The sequence below is a fragment of the Carassius carassius genome, chromosome 12, assembly GCF_963082965.1.
Source record: "Carassius carassius chromosome 12, fCarCar2.1, whole genome shotgun sequence".
Lineage (NCBI taxonomy): Eukaryota > Metazoa > Chordata > Actinopteri > Cypriniformes > Cyprinidae > Carassius > Carassius carassius.
This window is the reverse complement of record NC_081766.1, coordinates 8,665,271-8,685,718: the sequence shown is the minus strand read 5'-3', so window position 1 is coordinate 8,685,718 and position 20,448 is coordinate 8,665,271. Positions and strand designations below refer to the sequence as shown.

Here is a 20,448-nt window from a genome sequence, read left to right as displayed (position 1 = left end):
TGATTTCTATTCAGATGATTGTAAGTAAATAAATAGTGGACAAAGAGGTAAAACTGCAGGAAAAATAAATAGAAATTTGAGGAGAAGTGAAAAAAAAATACAACCAGAGAGGGGGACAGGAAAATGAGAGGGAATGGAGCTTCAGCACTGGGTGGTCTTCAGAGTGTGTGTGACCTCTCGGAAATTCAACACTGACTTAACTCTGCCAGGTTATATTTCTCTCCTCACACACACAAATGAAGTGAGACTCTTCCCATCTATATCTCTCTGTTTTTGCAAGTTTTTTTTCTCCATCACCTCCTGACACTGGTATTAGTTTAATAAAAAAAACCGATTTGTGAATAAAAGTTCAGTCTTGTGTTCAAAAGAACAAAATTAGCTTCAGGGGAAATTTGAGCAAAACAAATGAAAAGGGACAAGGAATCTATTCAGTAAATGTGCTTTCATAGTGGTTTACATGAAGGTCTTAAATAATAAATAATATCTATATATTTTCTACATTTTTTCCGCATTATCCCATAAAAATATGTTGAAACCTAGAAATGTGACTGATAAATTTATTAGAAATTGAGCATATTGGACATTTTGGCTGCTTCTCTGAAGAATAAGAAAAGGAAAGTCTCTTTCGCACATGCACACACACACACACACACGCACATAGACTCACTTGCCGAAGGCAATGAAAGTGAAGTCAAGACCTGTGGGTTTGCTAATGGCTAACATATTTATGACACTTTTATGATGTTGGCTTATCTCTGAAGCCGCTGCTTAGGAGGATCAACATCAGCTTATCCAACCCTCTCTCTCTCTCTCCCTCTCTCTCTCTCTCTCTCCATCTCTCTCTCTCTCTCTCTCTCTCACACACACACACACCCACACATTCACATTATCTCCTGAGTTACCAGGTTCATGTCAGAATTTCAGGGACTTTTCATGACATGTATGTAGTTTATAACCTTTTCACTGCAAAAAAAATGCTTTAACGTACACAAAATTCTCAGAGTTGTCTTTTCAAACACTGCTTTCACTCTTATCTGATGCTATGCCTGAATGAGTGGAGAAAGAAGTACAGCAAAAACAGAATGAGAAAAAGAAAGATGATTATCATCTCTGGCCTCCAGCACGAACACACCAATTCCCTCATTGATCGGTTCCTGCCTTCTTCTGCTTATTAATTACATCTGCAGTGACTGATAAACCTTGATCCACACGCGGCATGCAAACATTCCTCATCGCCGCAGTGTGCGTGTGTGAGATGATGCTGTGATTGATGTGGCTCTAACCCCTGTGAAGCTTGTTTGTCAGCGAGGGGCCAAACTGTGTCAAAGCTTACTGGCTTTAATCTCCATATATTAGCCTAGGTTTTATTTATCGCTCTTCTGTCTGTCTCTGCTTCTGCGTACCCTTCCCTTGCCCTCTCTCGCTCTCTCTGATCCCCACAAACCTGTCAAAAGTTTCCTCAAACTTTTCTAAAGACAGTCCCAAGGTCTTACCAAAGTAATATGGAGGTACAGCTAGAGGCAACATACACAAAGGACGTGTGTTAACCTTTATGTGTGAGAGCTCTGCTCTGAGGTAAAATATTACGTGGCCATCTGCTGTACAGAGATGTGTGTGTGTTGCTGTGTTTTATATAGAGAGCTGTGTAAAGCTTTGAAGGAAAGGCAGAAGGAGGCAAAGCAGCATAGACAACAACTCCCGGGTAGGTCTTTCTGAATCACATCAAGATCCCAGCCAGTGGTTTGGATCTGATAGGAAGGAACTCCACCTACACACACACTCACAGAATTTCAGGAAGTTCTTTATGAAGGGTTGGCTCAGGCAGGTGACAAGAAAACACCCTTTTCTGTGCTCAGTCCACTGTGGGGGGAGGGACAGTGCAGCAGCAGGGATGTGGAGGTGAGGTCTTTCTAAAATGCAGCTCATTGTCTTGTCTACTGTCCTCTGAGTGGAGCGGGCAGCTGAGAGAGGCAGGGGGCCAGGCATCTCACATTCCTAACCATTCCTGCATAGCAAACAAGGAGGAGTTGCCTTGCAATGTGTGTGTATGCGAAGGCAAGTTTCATCTGACAGATGCAAATTCAGTCATTACTCAATATCATGTCGCTAAAAACATGTAGAGTTAGATATCCACTGTGACGAGTGGGGCGGGGCCGAGGGACATGGGAGCGAGGCCGGTGGAGTGATTGGAGATGAGCTACACCTGTTCGACCCGCCGGTCTCGAGGCCCACGGAGGAGATGGAAGGATATAAAACTGGAGCGACGACAGTGAAGGACGAGAGAGGACCAGGCCTGGGATTTTAGTTGTGTTTTGATTTTTATTTGTGCGCACCAGTCGTCCGTGAGGGGCTGGTGCGCTGTTTTGTGTTTATTTTAAATTATTAAAATGTTGTTTGATTGTCCGCCGGTTCCCGCCTCCTTCTTCCGGATGAATATTAAGGTTTTATTCATTACAGTGGTGCCGAAGCCCGGGAGAAGGAGGGACGCGCTGCTGAAGATCCCTCGCCGCTGTGGTGAATCCGCGGTGCCAACGAGCAGGCGAGGAGGATGCCGCCATGGACGCTTGAGGCGGTGGGCTGGAGCGAGTTGCCGGGGACGGGCGAGCTCGCTACCGGCCGCCCACGATAGGGAGGGGCGGCTGCCGTCCTTGAGGGAGCGGAGGAGTCTGTGCCGTTCGCCAGGCCGGTGGAGTGATTGGAGATGAGCTACACCTGTTCGACCCGCCGGTCTCGAGGCCCACGGAGGAGATGGAAGGATATAAAACTGGAGCGACAACAGTGAAGGACGAGAGAGGACCAGGCCTGGGCTTTTAGTTGTGTTTTGGTTTTTATTTGCGCGCACCAGTCGTCCGTGAGGGACTGGTGCGCTGTTTTGTGTTTATTTTGGTTTATTAAAATGTTGTTTGATTGTCCGCCGGTTCCCGCCTCCTTCTTCCCGATGATTAGCAAGGTTGAATTCATTACATCCACAAATATAATTTAGTAAAAGGAGGTATAGGCAACCATTGGTCAAACATCCTCAACAGACTTGGAATATAGTGTACTAGTCGTATTGACTACTTTTATATAACTGATGTTTTTAACACTTCATGGTAATGTAAATAACCTGGTACTGGAATTGTTGTGCGATGGTATTTACATGCAATATTATTTTATATATTATTATAGTATTTATTATATTACAATTACATTATTTAGAAAATTTCCTTTTTTAACTAATATTAATATTTTACTTTATTCCAGTTTTTTTTTTTTTAGTTAACAATAACAACACTGTTTGCATTGTATTTAAACCCTTACAACAAAGAACCGTGGGGAAACTATTTTACAGTGATGGCATCAGATGTTATGCTACTTTAATATGTACTATGGTACTGATATGGAATTTACATGACACTCTGTGTTACTTAAAAAAAATACAAATAAAATACCATGGCAGTACCATGGTACTTTTCTTTTAGAGCATATTTTATATTTCCAAAAATATGCTACTATTAAGATAAAAGCTCAAAAACCTCTCAGTCTCACTTTTCTCTGTTTGTGTCTTTTTCCACTACTCGTGGTCATAATTGCCTTGCTTTAGAGGGCGCAGAATCATTGTCCCCTCATTGCAAAGCTCACATTTTTCCCCTCACTGCAAATGCTCTGGCCAGCAATTGCTTTTCTGACACTCCATAAACCACCCCCTTCAGCCCTGTCTCTTTCAACACAGCTCACAGGCAGGATTACTCTTACAATCATTAGCAAATAGGACTCGCTTCAAGCAGGCTTGGCAATAGGCTCTCTCTGGACCGCTATATTAAATTCTGCAGAAGGGGTCACAGCGGTGCATTCGGCATGAACCCTGGCTAAGTGGTGTTCTCTTGAAGAGCTGATGCTGCCGAGGATGGGTCGTGTCCTGTCCACTTGTTTTGTTCAGCGGCCAGACCGCAGAGACTGCAAAGGGCTACTCTCAACTGGGCCACAGCCAGTAGCGGTGGGACATGCTTTGACAGCTCATGGTGAACACAAAAAGAAATTCAAACCCAAAGACAAACCCCTTAAGAAATGTATGCTTTAAAATATGAACTACGGTTTAGTTGTGGTGTTCATGTGTAAAATGCAAGTTTGAGTTCTGCTCCTGATCCTTTTCCACTATCTCCTCCTGATCACTCTGTTTTTTTTTTTCTGTTTTTCTTTTCTCTCTACTACAATAAAAATCTAAATTTGGCAATTTAAAACCTGCAAACGTTCATAATACCCTTATAAAGCTCAATGTCTCTAAGTTATAGCTTTTGTTTTCCAGACAGTACCAATGCTGAAGTTGGTGAACCTGGACAAATGAAGGGAACGTCTGTACAATGCTGATGCCAGAAAAGGTTGTGGTCTCTAAGTAGAGATATAGCGAGAGAGAGAGAGAGAGAGAGAGAGAGAGAATGAGAGGGAAACAGAGAGATAGAAAAAGGCCCTTATTGATTGTAGGAGCTTTTGACATGCTAATGTTCTCCCTGTCGGCTTCAGTCCCCCACCTCCTCTTAGCCAAGGGCCTTCAAAGGGAGGCTGCCACACAAAGACAGTGAGAATGCACTGTGCTGCCCATTGAATGGACGCCCCTTACTAGCGTGCAATCTGTGCCTTAAAAAAACTACCAGTAACGGCTCACGACATGGAGAACACTGCATTGGAGAAACAGGCAGACTCTTTAAATCTCAAACGGAATGGATAAAATCTAATGTTTTGATTACGTGCATCAAATCAGAGCCAAAGAAAGCAGTAACAACTTACAGTGAAAATAAGCAACATTAAGACTATAATTTTTTCCCCTCTCAAGTGAGCCAAAATTCAACACTGCGCAAGAATTCCTCGGACATACTGAATGCACATGCATATGGGTTGTGGTTACTGTTAGTGCCTCAGAGCAGAGGTGTGTGGGGACGAGGTGGTGAGCTAGCAGAAAACGTTCCTGGGTTCTCGGATTAATGTCAAGGAGAGGATATTAAATGGTAAATGTGTCAACTCCACGGCAGTGATGAGTGAATTAAACTTCACAATCGTCTCTTTTTTAAGTTTCTGCTTTGCTTTCAGTCACGTGCGTTCATTTTTGAAGGTTTAGGAGTACAAATATAAATGAGAGAAATGCATGCGTGGTTAGATTGCAAAAGTCTGTTTGTAAGCACACACAAATGCACTTGGGAGTCTGTTGAGAGTAACACACTCAGTTTATTTAAGTAAGCCACATGTGTTAAAGGAGGCCCACAACATTGTAATCCTGTTAAAGGTCGGCAAGAGGAGTGTGTGCATGCTAATTATAAAATGCATGAATTTGGTTCCTTACTAGCTGTTCAGTTTAAACGTTGTAGTTTAATAACTTGTGAAGATATCTTTTCCTGTAGTTGGTGTTATGTGCTGAATAAATAGAAAGTCGTTTTATCTGCAAGAAAAAAGAAAGAAAAAAAACTTCTCAGATTACTCTTCTTTCTAGTGATCAACTGGAAAACTACACTGTTTTCATCTCGTATAACCTGCTGTGAACATGACAGAACATTAGTATTATTAGTGTGCAATGTTGGGGAAGCCATCTGAAACTTTATCTTGCCAAGTTGCAAGTTACTTGTGGTTGAAAAGAGATCAAGCTACCCTTAAAGAGAGAGAGAGAGAGAGGAGAAGAAGAAGTTAGCTACACAACAGGCTACTAACAAAAAGTGAAAAATATCCTTAAATATGTACAATTATATAATATTAAGTAAAATACTTTATTGTTAAAGTTTCATTATAAAAAAGTACTACTAATAAAATAAAATAATTATTATTTGAGGTAAATAAATAATAATCAAAATCCTATTTAGGATTAAATCATTATATACAAATAATCATACATTAATTCAATTAAAAAGCATTATTTTGCTACAAAACTGAAATTTAATGAAAAACTATATTATTTTGAAAATCACTGAGCAACTTTCAAGCTAAAAATGCAGCTTAGCTACTTTTGCTACTTTTTCTACTCAAGGACACTGAATTATTCTGTGATTTCACACATACATTTTAGCGACAAAAACTTCTAAACAATGTTTAGCTACATTTCAGTGCTTCTATATAAGGCTCACATTCCTGTGTTTCGAAATTCCTTGGTGAGATTTATCCCCACAGAAGTGCTCCAGCAAACTCTCTTCATCTTCCCCTCCCACCTTTCCATGTCTTTCTCTCAGCGCTAACAAAGACATAAAGTCAAAACTAATTACGTTCAGTGACAAACCGAGTGGCTTTTTCCACAGCAGCTGGTCTGGGAGAGACCAATCCACTCTAACGAAAACCCCAGGAAAGGAATAAACCCTCAAGTCTAATGACGAGCATTGGATTCAGCCATGCTTCAACCCCTCCAAATAATTACCAGTATTAATGTGCAATGTGAAGTCGCCGCTCTGACCCCTCTGGGCTAAACACTAGTGTTGCCCTGCATTGTTGAAGCAGGTCTGCCGACCCCGAAAATAATCCCATTACTAAGTCTGTCCATTCTCCAGCTCCCGTTCTCGTAGACAAGCTCTCAGCTAATTGACATATGTTAAGTGACGTCCTATCTAGAAGTGCAGAGAGAGAGTTTTGCAAAGAGGACTTCAGTCAGGAATCCCCGAGTATGCTAGCGAGTATGCCTGTTTGTGCAATGGAGAGTGCTTTTGTGCACGTATATGAATAGCATTTTTTTCATTCACGTTTGCATATTTACCTAAGTGAGAAAACACTAAGTTACTTCAGTTCTTGTCATTCACAGTACAGAAAAGGTTTCTCATTTAGTTTGAGTTGCTATCAAGAAGATTAATTTGTGGCATCAATCATCATGAATAAAAGCATTCATATTAGGCCTTCATAAACACTTCATTAGTAGAAAAGAACTACTGCATTCATGGGCTCAATCTGGTGCATTTGTACAGAGAAAATTTTGGCAGCGTCCTAATCAAACCCGAAGACAAAAACGCACAGCAGCCATGCTGACTATAAAGTTAAATGTGCCACTCTTATAAGTATAAAACTTCAGCTTCAACGACTCCTTCAGAGGAAAATTATGGCTTGGGCCTCCAACACAGGCTCAGGATGACCTATGACCTTTTCTGGGTGGAAGCCAACTTAAGGGCTTCATGTATGCAGTGAGAAAAGAAAGGAGCGAGGCACTAACTGACAGGGAGGATGGCACAAAATAGCTGGGTTGGGCGCTCATGACTGCCGCTGATGGACATCTTATAAAATGAACACAAACCCTTTGGCATGAAGCATGTGTGGAGAGCAGTGACTAAATGGATGCTGGGTTAATCAGGGAGAATGGGAGGACAGACCCTCGAGCAGTGAGTCAATATGGCTCATCCACTCGAAGAGATATGTACCCTGGAACGCATACTCTGAGACAGCGCTGTCCACACCACTGTACCACTGACGCTAAAGGAGATCTGTGCTCAGCTCTTCTGATCTAAGGGATCCAGACCGCCGGTAATGAATGTGTGCCAGGCAGCATAATTAAAATATAATTAAACACCAGAGAGATGAGTCTAGTGCTATCAGAATTTCTCAAAAGGGAACACAGGCTAGTTCGCATTAACAAAAAAAAAATGCTTAGCATGTAGTTTCATCAGACTTTCTTGGGAAATACTGTGAATTTATCAAGGACACTAGATTACTTGTTCTTAATCTGGGTATTTCGCACATTTTGCCTTACGAAGAAGTACACTGATGATCCCATATCATGGTACTTCGATATATACCATGCTATTGAACGGTTACCATTTGAACGTATAGTAAAAAGTAGGGACATTTCTGGGGATTGCCAGATTCCTGGAAAGCACAGAGAATTTACAAGGTAAAACCAAACGCAATGATATTACTATGATCCATTTCCATTTCAAGTATTTCTTAATTTATTTCATTGCATAGGTGTAAACAGTTTGGCTGATTCACATTAGTGTGTGGTCTCAGCAGCGTGTTAATTTATCAATGGCACTACAGTATCCATTAATGTTTACTTACAAAAATGTACAAATTGGTATCAGAATACCAAGGTATTTTGATGTAAACTATGGTTCTGCAAACACCACTTAAACATACAGCAAGAAGCAGGGACATTACTGAGAACAGCTGCAGGGTTCCTAGAAAACGGCATCTGATTTACCATGGTAATACCATATTTTTCCTCATGATCTGTACATTTCTCACCTCATCTTAAGTCTTAAATAGCATGGGTGGAAACAGTTTGGCTAATCTGCATTAGCAAAACAGTCTCAAAACATTTGCATTAGCAGAACAGTCACAACTCCTGAGAAATGCTGTGAATTTATAAACAATGTTAAAATACCAAAATTAAGTTTTGAGATTTTAAATAAAAATAAAACTTTTGTGATGTTATGAAGGTACAGTGACTGGATCAGCAGGTAATACCAGGGTACACTGAATGCTGTGATAGCAAATACCATTTGAATGAATGGTAAAAAAGGACACTTGTCACTTCATCTATGACCTAAATTATATTAGCATGGATTCTAATAGTCCAGTAGGAGGGCGACAGTCACCTCCATCCCTCACCCTTCCCACCAGTTCTGTCCTTCAGGCCGTTTTCCGCCCACGGTGCATCCATCACATCATGACAACTGAAGGCCCGTAAGCTGTCAGGGGAGCTTCCGTATTGAAGCACCGGATGATAATAGACAGGAAGAGGTCAAGGAGAACAACACACACATGAGCAAAGCAATTGCACACATACAGCCTGCAAGAGAGCGACACAGATAGACCGGAGCATCTGAACTCTGCATGTGAAACGCAAACATCAGACTCAGCCAATTCAAAAGATTTGGATTTAATCATGCGAATCATATTATCCAAATGATTTCAAACGTATACAGCATGCTGCCATGATCACAGAGCGAAGAGAATGGACCAACCTTCGCTCCTCTCGCCAAAAGGATGAGCCGCCCACTGTCTTTGAGAGCCAGGTTTGCTGGCTTTGCATTTCACTGACAAATATGCAAATTACGTATTTGTTTCATATCAAAGAGCACCTCTCTCCATCTCTCTATCTCTCTTTCCCGGGACAGCTGACAGTCCATTCAGGGGATGTGGAGGGGCTCATAGGGGAGAACTAAGGAGGATCGTGACAGGTATCAACATATGTGCTTGCCATCGAAAACAAAAAAGGAAGAGATTAATATTTATAGGTAGGAGCATTTTGGCAGGCGGCGACTATTGTTTAACAAAGAAAAGAGCAAAAATTACTCACAGCTGAGGATGATGAGTATCATACACCTGCTTATAATTATGACAGCAATGAGATACACATGCAAGCTTTTTCTAATTTTGCACACAAACAACCGCATACAGGTGCTAAGGTGCAAAGTTTACACCTGAAAAAAAAAGCTGTACCTCAACAATAACACGTGATAACCAGATCAATACCTCCCATCAAGTACACCAATTTATTTAATGTGTGATTAAAGCAAAAATGTTCTTTTGCTCGGTAAAGTCTACACAAACAGCGTTCTCTTGAGAGTCCATATCAGCTTACATACATAAATAATGTCTTGTCAAGCATCGTTTTCCTTCCAGTTACACAAACCGCTGTCTGTTCTGATTCAAAGAGCAGTGTTTCATATTATCACACCTTCCCATCATGCTCTAGTTTTCAAACCCTTTATCCTTTCTAATAACTTAAATATGCATGAGCTGTTTTACATTAGCACCCATTAAAAAATAATGTGGCAGCACCATGGTTGAATGATGTATCAGATGGCAATTTGATATACATTATCCCTCTTGAATTGCAAGATACATTAAAAAACACCATAGTATCGCTTACCAAAAAGTTTCACGGTACTGCCATCATTTTTTGACATGGTAATACCATGTTTTTTGGACATTTACCATGTAATACCATGGTATCACTTCCTACTGCGATGGTCCTACTGTGGTGCAGTGGCCTTGACATATACCATGGAGCAGAAATTAATTTACTATCTAAGTTACTTCCAAGAATACCATGATACTACTATGTTACATATGTAAAATACCATGTAAATATTAGAAAAACAAATTGTACTATCACGGTACTATCATGTTTTTGGACATTTTGACATGTCTTTTGAAATATCTTGACATACCATTTAAACACTATGGTACACAAATTTCAGTACCAAAGTATACTGTCAAAGTACCACAGTACTAATATATTTGTTTGATCATGTATCATGGTAATTGCTCCACTACTTCTTTTGTACAAGATACTATCATGAGGGTAAAATTTTTCAATAATACAACAGTACTTTTTTGTTAGGTGCTTATTAGTCAAAAAGAGATAGATTTAGATTTAGAGTTTGATTTTTCTCCATGCAGTCTTGTTGTTTCACTAAACTATTTGTATGTCTATAGTGTAGTGAAACAGTGAGAATGGGCTGTCATTCTCCATTGCAGCCTAGCACCTCAGCGTGCTTTTACACATCTCCAGCTCGCCGTACGCCCACTAGCAAACAGAGATTTCCTCTTTGTCCTCACCTCCTACTCAACACAGCAGATGAGAAGTAAGAAAACAACAAACTTTTATAAGGATGAAAAGACACAAAATCCTCTGGCCAAGTCTCTGCTCCATTCACCAACGAATGGCGGCGGTTTTGTGGCCTTCTCTTGCTCTTCTGTTCTTGGACCTGTCTGTCTAGGCTGCAGCTGTCAAAATTGTGACGTCTTAATAAATCTCGGCCATGACCCCCGTCTCTCAGGGAGTAGAGGAAGATAAAGCCAAGGGTCACCCCTGACCCTGTCTGGTGTTCCTCCCCTCTCACCCCCATCCCGGATCACGGCATCCTAACAATTGGGGAGAGGCTCGCATTGAGGTCTTTTGAGGTATGGGGGCTTGTATCCCTTATTTTCAATGGGCTTTTTTCACAGGTCCTCAGGACACCCCATTGAGAAGGTTCTCCCCTCTCCTACACCCTCACATTGAAGGTGAACCTTTGCATCCTTCCCCTGGCCTGGGCTGCACACACAGACTTATCAAACTAATAGTGACTCCCATCTGCATGCTGGGAGAGAAAGCCACCTTTTGAACCCGCCTCAATGTGGAAACAACTGCCTGTTGCCTTGCTGAAGACAGCATATGATGCCTTAATCAGCCATTGATGACAGGCTCAAATTGAAATCAGACAGATATAAAGACGATGGTCTAAGGATATATAAAGAAGGAGCCTAGGAAATTTATGAAAGCTGGAATTTGGCTACTAAATATATATTTTTATTAGTCACTTTTCCCATTGACCAGTATCAAAAAAATTATTTGTTTTCAACAATAAATAAGGATTCTTTTGATTTTTTTTTTCTGCTGTTCAATAGGGATTGTCCTATCAACATATTTTTAGCAATGCATTTTTATATTTTCTAGATTTCTTTTCTTTTTTTTTTTCATTAATTTTAAATTGTATATGAATGACATTAATGGACATGCAAGATCAATAAATGTAAAATTGGCAATGCAGCACTGGTCTGAAAGAGCAATGAGTGATGTGGTTTTGTGAACTAACATGAAATCTGATCCGTAGAGTTCAGTCCTGTACCCAGAAATTAAACAAATTATCCTCTACATATATCAGCTTTTGGGACTTGAAGGGTTTTTTAATTGATGTGTGAGATGATAAATGAAACCTGAAAACTTTTGCCTATGCCAAACAACAGAAATATTAAAAACACCTTCTTCCAAATATCTCAGAGTAATGAAATCATCATTGCAAGCCCTGAAGTGAAGTGAAGTAAAATGTTCCACCAAATGTCTGTGTGGAAACACCGTTCTGATCTCTGTAAATTACAGCCTCTTTCCTTCATTTAAACATATCTGAACGTCAAAAGAGAGCAGTGGGAGAGAGAAGAAAAGCTAAGAAGTGAGTGGGGAACCCGGCTGTTGCCAGCGAGCTCTGCTAATAAAAGAGTGCATGAGAAAAATGGCCAGATCTCTGAGAATGTCCTTTCCCAGTGTACCCCATTCAGCCACCCACACAAGCACATCCACTGAGAGAGATCGCCCACGGTGAATGGTGAGTACCCCCCTTGAGCCTGCAGGAACCCTAAATTACAGCCTGTATTTGTCATGCAATTAGCCCACTGAGATAGCGCTCATAAATAAAGGCAGTTAGACTGGCCAGTCGGCCATTTATCACCCTGCTCAAGCGATGACCCTCTTCTGGACCAGACAGAAAAGAAAGAAAGGGCGTGCTCAAACTGTCTTCATGTCCTATGGCTCTTCATTTTTGCCTGCACTGACCTCAGAATTACCCCAAACAGTATGTCACAGCTTTTTCCATGCCGTATGGCCTGACTACGGACACTGGGAATCAAAGCCAGCATGGAGAAAGAGAAATGGCCCTCTGGTGACAGAAGCAATCTATCTGATCCTCTCCTTTTCTTCTTTTATCTCTCCTGCTCTTTCAGTGTTTTGCCAGTCAAATCTATTCCCTTTAATGTGAACTGAAAACCATTGCACATGCTCTTGAGAGATAGCAAAGGAGAATGAGAGCGAAAAGGGTAGCCCATGATCTAATTAAGAGGATTCTGCTAATAAACCACACGGCTGTTGCTCCAACAAAATAATTAGCACCAACGTTTCTCATGCACAAATCCACAGGGAGGTGTTTTGATATCAAACAGGGCAATTCATAATCATATCCAGACCTCTCGAATAGCAACACTAGCTTAATCCAAAGTGATCAGCGGAGTACCCAGCTGTCTACATTTGTATAAACTCTCACATCCCTGAGGGGGGAAAAGTGTATCCGGGTCAGCTTCTCTTATAATGATCTCATGTTAAATTATAGAATCTATCACTGCTGAGAGATCAGGGTATTTATTTTTTTTACTTTCCATGTGGGAGGTGCATAAATCTTGACTCATAAAAGAACCTGGTGAAATGCTCTGTTGGCAAAAATGGAGCGAGGGTATCATCTGAGCTCTTACCTTGGCATGTTCCTCCATATTCCTCATAGCCAGGGTTACACAAACAGTTTCCAATAGGCACCAGCCATTCTCCATCTGCTCCGCAGTACATTTTAGGGACCTCACGTTCCTCTGAATTGTCCACACAGGATCCGCGTACCTCCACTAGCGATGAGGTGTCTGCCCCAGTGGTGGTGTCTGGAAACTGGGCCAGGTTGCGTACGGTGAGGGGGCATTTTTTATAGAAGATCCGTACAGATACCAGAGCGATGCAGGCTCCAACATCCTGGAACGCCAGGTAGAAGCCCTTCCTTGTCAAAATTCCCACATCACGAACTTCCGTGTTAAGCTTCATGATACGGTCTCCTATGTCCACCTGTGTGAAGCTCTCGTCGGCTGCGATTGTGTCGATTTTTGTGAACTGGTTCTCTCGAATGTACCGCTCTTTGTCATTGTTGGACTCATAGTAGTAGAGGTTAAAGGTCTCCTTACAGGTTCCCATGACTCCTGGCAAGCTGTTGCAGTCACGCAGAGTGAATTTGATCTCGATGTAGATGCGCTGAGCTCCACCACGGGGGATCCAGTCAGTTCGGAGCCAGTTGTTCTGGTTGGGTTCCATCACGTTGCATACCTGGTACGTCCTGATTGGCGTATTCTTCTCATCCATGATGCTCACTTCTTCCCACTGTGAGAGAGATGGAGGGAAAGACAGAGAGGTAAGTAGGCCTATAGAAATTCTACTGGGGAGACTTTTGTTAAAGCAGGTGCACACAATTCCAGTCCCGATGCTAAAGATGTTCCACAGACTGCTGCAATGATGCAATGATTTCATTGATTATAATATGATAATGAGAATTTAATCACACATCTACCAGTTCTGTGCACTTATGCGCATGTGCTGCTCCAAAAATTAAATTTGGCCATTAAATAATCATCATAATTGGGATAATATGATTAATCAAAGCATTGTTAAGATCCATTTCTGCACATCAGAAAAGCAAGTAATGTTTAAGCCTTCTAAATTTTTTTTTGGGAGGTAATTGTGGCTACACGTAAAATTAAATTGAAACTAAGGCCAAAATATGGTTTTCAATAATAATACACCATTACAAACACCCTAGCACATATACCAAACAAATGCAATGACCAGCTATATTTACAAGTACAACCTGACTTCCTGGTCACCATTAATCCCATATTAGGGCATTGTAATACTATGGGGGCTAGAGTTTAATGCTTCCTTCTGGTGAGAGTTTCAAATTAGATGTTCGCAGTGAAGTAGAGTTTTGAAAAGGCCTGTCACAATCTATGACGGTGTCTTTTCTTCTCGCTATTTCACTCTTTGTAAGTCGTAAGTGTAGAAATCCCAGCTGTCACACCGATAAAGCTGTACATTTGGCCCATTTTCGTGAGGGAGGGGGCTCTGTCAGGACCCTGTCAATCAAATGGGCCGTTGAGATAAATCAGCAGAGGATTGAGGAGCACATTTCTTCAAATACCAAGTTCACCATTAAACCTAAAACCAACCAAAGCGGTATGTAGAAAACAACGTTTCTACAACAATCTTTATATATCTGATGAAGGTCATGGGACCGAAACATTGTACATATATATGTGCAAGTATCCATAGTGTGCAAGACTGTTGAGTTTTTTTTTCTTTTTTGTATTTGGCTTTGTTTTGTTAGGTTTTCCTATCTATTACCTTCACGTTAATTGATAATAGACAAACCAACAATGTTGGTTAAGACATCTATTTTTTGAACTAATACATGATAAAAATTAATCACAATAACAGTAACAATAAAAGTGACTAAATACAAGGTGCTTGTGCTACTTTAACACATTTAATTGCAATAATTGCATAATAATGATAATCAAGCATGAATATTAAATAAACAAAACATTTTATATAAATCACATAATGTGTGTATAATTAACACAATTCATTTGAGGTATATAGCACTGACATTTTTTTGCATATATATATATATATATATATATATATATATATATATATATATATATATATATATATATATATATATATATATATATATATATAAATTAATTATTAGCACTTAAATTCTTAAACATTAGCAAATAGCCTTTTTTCATCAGCCTATCTGTGCTCATTTTAGTAAGCCAAAAAGACATGCCCTCATTATCATATATACAAAATACAGTACACCGAGCACAAGAGAATTCTCAAATTTTAAGATGCCAGCCCATAAATGATGTAAAAAAGGAACATTTATAATTACGAAGCATAAAATTCCTAAATGAATTATCCTGAGCACGAGCAGCCATTTAATCTGTCAGGGTTTATAATTATGGATGTTTGTATATGTCTCATTAGTCGTCTGTGTTTCATCTATGCACTAATGCAGAAAATACTGATAGCATACAGTGTGATGCCTCTTAAACGGGTTTGTGTGTGTGTGTGTGGGGCTCTGGCATAACAGGAGGCCTTGGTTAGATCCTGTCCCTTCTTACATACAGTGTGAAGCAGCAATTCTGCTGTGCTCAAAAAACTAATTTTTAATTTCTCTAGTCTGCTTTATCATTTGCAAATATAATTTTCAAGAAAATAAACACTTTCAAGAATTGCAGATAGAGATTTTCCCACACATATACAAACATAAAAGCAACATTGTCTATCCTCTGTAGACTCACCCCTCCTTCTGTTGGACTCGCAACCCATTTCAGTTCTCCTTGGACAGTTCTCGAGTCCAGCAGCGTCACTACCGAAAGACAAAATGCCATGAGTTACTGAAGATGGATCATCAATCTCCTTATGACTAGATCAAACTACCTCTTAAGTCACAACTTGTTTCTGTTGTTATGCTTTTGTTCCCAACTGCACAAAGTTCTGATTTAGGCTCATAAGGCTATTTATTGGATATGGTTAAATAATACAAGTGAATATTTGGCCAAAATATGTATTTTGTCAAATTGGATTTCAGCATGTTTATGTATTGTTTTAATCAGTATTCTGTGTTGGCTATTGTCCAAGTAAGATTATGTCCTCTGAAAGTGGAAAATAATCAGTGGAACGAACGTGCAAAGAATATATATAAAAAGCTTATGGTCACGTTTTTTTTTATTATTTTATTATTATTATTATTTGTAAGGGTTTCAAAATTTAAAATGAGCAGACACAATAAATGTTTGTGTGTGTGTGTGTAGCCTATACATACAGAGGCTAACACACTATACATACAGAGGCTATATACATTAGATAGATAGATAGATAGATAGATAGATAGATAGATAGATAGATAGATAGATAGATAGATAGATAGATATGTACTATATATTAAATTTAAGAAGTTTAAAAGCATGCAGTTTTTTAATGCGACATTTACGAGAATTGAATTGAGACTTCAACATTATATACTGAAGTGGCTGTGTCGGTTTTGTGCACGTCTCTGAATTTCGTGCATTTCGCTACTGAAAACACTCCAAGGAAATAATAAGTCGTGAACTACTTATATTTTAATTTCTGGCCATCCATGCACATATCATGAAATATGAATAAAACAATAATAATAACAATAATAAAATAAATAAATAAATAAATAAAGATATGTGCAAAAAATGCGTTCCAATAAAATTAAAAATCGTTTGAACCAGAGTGTTTACTCCCAATATAGTCCGAGTTCAACTTCGTTTGATGGGGGGAAAAAAGCTCAGTCTTCCATAAAATCTCTGGATTAGGGAACCACAGACACTTGGAGATGCCCAAAGGGACTTTCAGAGAAAATTATATAATTCCTTTTCGCTGACGAGATAAAAAAAGCAGTCATTGCAGTCATACACTGTGCCTCTTTATACCTTCCCATGTCGTAACCCAAACAAACAACAAAATAACTCTGGAGATATTTTCCCTGGTAAATCCTTACCTTCATTAGGAGGGTAGACCCGTGCGGTTAATGCGAAAGTCGGTATCCATATTATAAGCGCAAAAGTCGCTGTGAACACAAGTGCAGCCATTAGTGTCATGTTGTGTGCGTCTCCTCCGCTCCGCGCACGGACCGAAGTTGCGTCTGTCCTGGTGGAATTAGTGTTTAACAATGATGCACCCAGAGCAGCAGAACACCGCCGAGGGGCGGATCTTTACTGCCTGACGTGCCGGTCACAGCGAGACACCAAAAGTCAACAGTCTGTCCATTCGGTGAAATAACCAACCTATTTTTTTTTTCAGGTATATGTTAAATGAAGAATTGTATAAGTATAAAAAACTCTTTCTTCTTTCAGTCTTTTGCGTATCATAAAATCCCACGCTCGCGTTTGTGTAAGATAACAGAGTGCACGAGTGACAGAGAACGCGCTAAAAAGAAAGAGAGCGGCTGTTTGTTAAAATGCTACTTTTACATACAGAACACTGTCCAGAATATATTGGAAATACCCTGAACATAATTATTATAGCTGTATACGTCATACATAAGTATGTATGGAACGTCCAAGTAGTCATTAAAGTTAAGCTAAACAGCCATATAGTGGGAAGAGCAAGTGCGCCGTCTAGTGTTTGCAATTTTTCTCTTAGCCACAACACTCGAGCAAAAGGCAAGTTTCTAAACTTGCTAGATCGTGTATAAATAGGCCTACTTCTATTACATTATTAACAGACCATTTATTCAGGGGAAACGGAATAATCCAATAACTATTATTCAAACATTACCAGTCAAAAAATATAAGAGAATGGGGGAAAACGTAAATCTGCCCACTTTCAGTCCTGATTTAAACTGCAGTGCTTTATAGCTAGCATTTCAGTAGAGATAAAAGTCATTTTTTCTTGCAAATCGGATCTTTTAAACAATTCATTTCAATAGGGGTTTGAAGCGATTTAGCAGTTATTTTACGCCTCGGCAAAATTGCGTCATTGACATACTGGCGTGGCACATTACATAAGATCAAATAAACATATTGTCGAGAGAACCGCTTGGGCCGACTGACTATTTGTGAAGGAATTGTTCAGACAGGTTTTGTTAAACGGATCACTCAACTTTAAAAGAAGGATTCATTCGCGAATCTGGCGTCGCTATTCAGCATGTGTTGCTGCAAAGACTAAAAGTTATGAAATGTTAAGGTGAGACCCTTTATGTCTTTATGAACTGGACGCCTACACTTCATGACCTCTGCTGTGCCTGTCTATCAATCGTTTCACGACGCCCACAACTAGGTTGCACTCTAAACGCGTCTTTTTTCATAGTTGAATTCCATCAATAGCAGCAGATGCGCCGATTTCGCTTCACGCTTTCCAGTGACTTACAGCATGCGCCCACCTGATGAGCCAATCCACATCCTGTAATGGGGAGCGGGGCTCACTGTATGCTGACAACTTTAACAGCAGGGTGTTTGCATATCGATGGGCTGCAAGGGAGTAACTGACTTGAGTTATTGGGTACCGCCCTCAAGGCTGATGGATCTGTAAGAGGCAAGGCTAATTGTTTATACTTGAACATTAACAGTTGTAGCAGCACCTCATTGTTGTGTTACTTACGATAAATGTTGATGGCTGGAAACATAGACATAGTGTTTTTCTTAAATAAAAAATAACCCTTGCATGATATAGCCACAATGATTAACAAAATGTGGAAAAAAAACGGGCACACTTTGGCATCACATGACTTTCTGAAAGCATTAAAGACAAGATTTTTCTCATTATACCAAACAGTTCGGTTTGATACTTATTGTATAGCTTAACATTAACCTCAAAACCTCAATTAAGGCTACATTTACAGCCCAATTAACCATTCTGGTGTTGTTTTTATTTTACAATTTGTTCATTTTAAATTTTATGTTTATTTAATATGTTTATTTTATCAATCATTATTATATGAATTGGGGATTCATTGCTTTTTAGTCTCTGATAGAAGGTGTGAGCTTACTAAATGTTCCTAAAACAAAATGTACAGGTTAATGATCAATATTTTCTGAAGGAACCTCCTTCACTTAACATTTGTCGAGGAAAAAAGTAAACTTTTTAGTCTCACGCCACATTTTGCACCGTTATCATAGAAAGTGGTGAAAAAAAGCAGTTGTAGTCAAGTTGTTGGTTTAAAGTTGGTCTCAGTGGATTGGATGAAGACTTGAAACATGTTCTGCCGCCGTCTCAGACTTTAACATTCAAGATCCGTCTGACCACAGCTAGCGTTTCCTGTTTATGTATAGGCCAGAGAAGCTAAGTTTTTGTTCTTTTCCATATACATTTGGGGCCTCTTTGGGATCTCTCGTTCTTAATAGCATTAGGCTGAGGAGCAGGTGACGTCCGGGACTTTGTCTCTAGGGCCACGATCGAAAACGCTTTGTGGCAACGCCGTTGCTCCGGCGAAACCATCTCGGTCAGCATAATGAAGTCGGGAGGAGCATCTGGCGTTCAGAGATGGGCGTCCAACATCGATTGTCACTCAGTTTGACGAAGAGAATGGCATTTTATTTTCTCGATCTGCACGAAAGACTGCGCAATCATAAAAGTGCAATTAGCTGAGGAGGAGGCAGTTCACTCTTAGTGGTCTCGGCCAATCGCTTCTGCTCATATCAGTGAAGGCCTATTGATTGCGTTATGGCCAGTGGGCGGAGAGTCGCCACAGGCAGGGGTGTGTTTGTGCGAAGCTTTGCTCTGGTCCGTTATGTTTGGTCATTTGTGTCACAGTTTTTTTGATTGATTACCGTCAGATCATTTTCCATTATCCTTCTGGATTCTCGGTTCTCCTGACTGAATTCCTTGAACGGCGCCCCCACACTCGGTTTTGTTCTCTGAGCCCCAGATGGCATCTGCCCACACATCTGTATTGTGCGACGCTAACACAGGCCTCCAGACAGAGTGCACCCTGGACCCCCAAGGGACACTGTGCGGTCTGTAATTTGCCAACTTCGAGCAAGACAACAGTCTTCTACTTTCTGTACCCCCCTTATTCTGGCCTCTCAGCGTACACTCATATCCGTTGGAACTCCACTCTAATGCGTAGATCCTGTGCACATGCAAACGTTAAACGTGATGAATCGGCTAAAAAAATAGTAGAGGGAATGAATGCAGGCAGGCCAAATTAAATGGACGGGCTCAGCAGTCTGAAAAAGTGTGTGGGTGTTTGTGATTGAGAAACAAAGGAACTGAAGGAGAGCTTTGACTTTTTCTGTATTCCCTTAGCCTTAAAATATAGTACAGGAGGTTATTTCACCCTCAGCTCAATTGAGATGTGACCTAGTCCAATAAATTAAGAGATTGATTGGTTTTTTCATCTTCAATTATGTTGTACGCTTACTAGATGTTTTCTATAGCTTTTCAGAGGAGCCTAATGAGGAGAGAAAAGTTCCTTTGTTAGAACGTGCCTGTCTTTCAGTAAATCCAAAAAGACCTTGCTGAGGTTTTTGCATAAAATCCTCTCTCTCCTTCTGATAAAGATGAGGAATGACTCATGGTCTCCCTTTCTCTGTCTCTATACAGTACATGATTTCCCAAAGACCTTTTTGTTGGAGATAGAGTCCTGTCCCCCCTCGAATGGTGAATGGATTCCAGACTCT

At 40.1% G+C, this 20,448-nt stretch overlaps 1 protein-coding gene across 2 annotated transcripts in view; it reads right to left on the bottom strand.

The window, feature by feature from the left end:
- LOC132154681 (ephrin type-A receptor 4-like) overlaps nt 1–17,015 on the bottom strand; it is a 37,263-nt gene extending 20,248 nt beyond the window's left edge. For both annotated transcript variants that reach the window (XM_059563330.1, XM_059563331.1), the window contains exons 1-3: nt 16,827–17,015; nt 15,598–15,665; nt 12,946–13,609 (exon numbers count right to left, since the gene is read on the bottom strand). In XM_059563330.1, the coding sequence (XP_059419313.1) occupies nt 12,946–13,609; nt 15,598–15,665; nt 16,827–16,926 (832 nt within the window). In that variant the 5' untranslated portion in view covers nt 16,927–17,015. The remainder of the gene's footprint in view (nt 1–12,945; nt 13,610–15,597; nt 15,666–16,826) is intronic.
- Nucleotides 17,016–20,448: the final 3,433 nt, after the last annotated feature.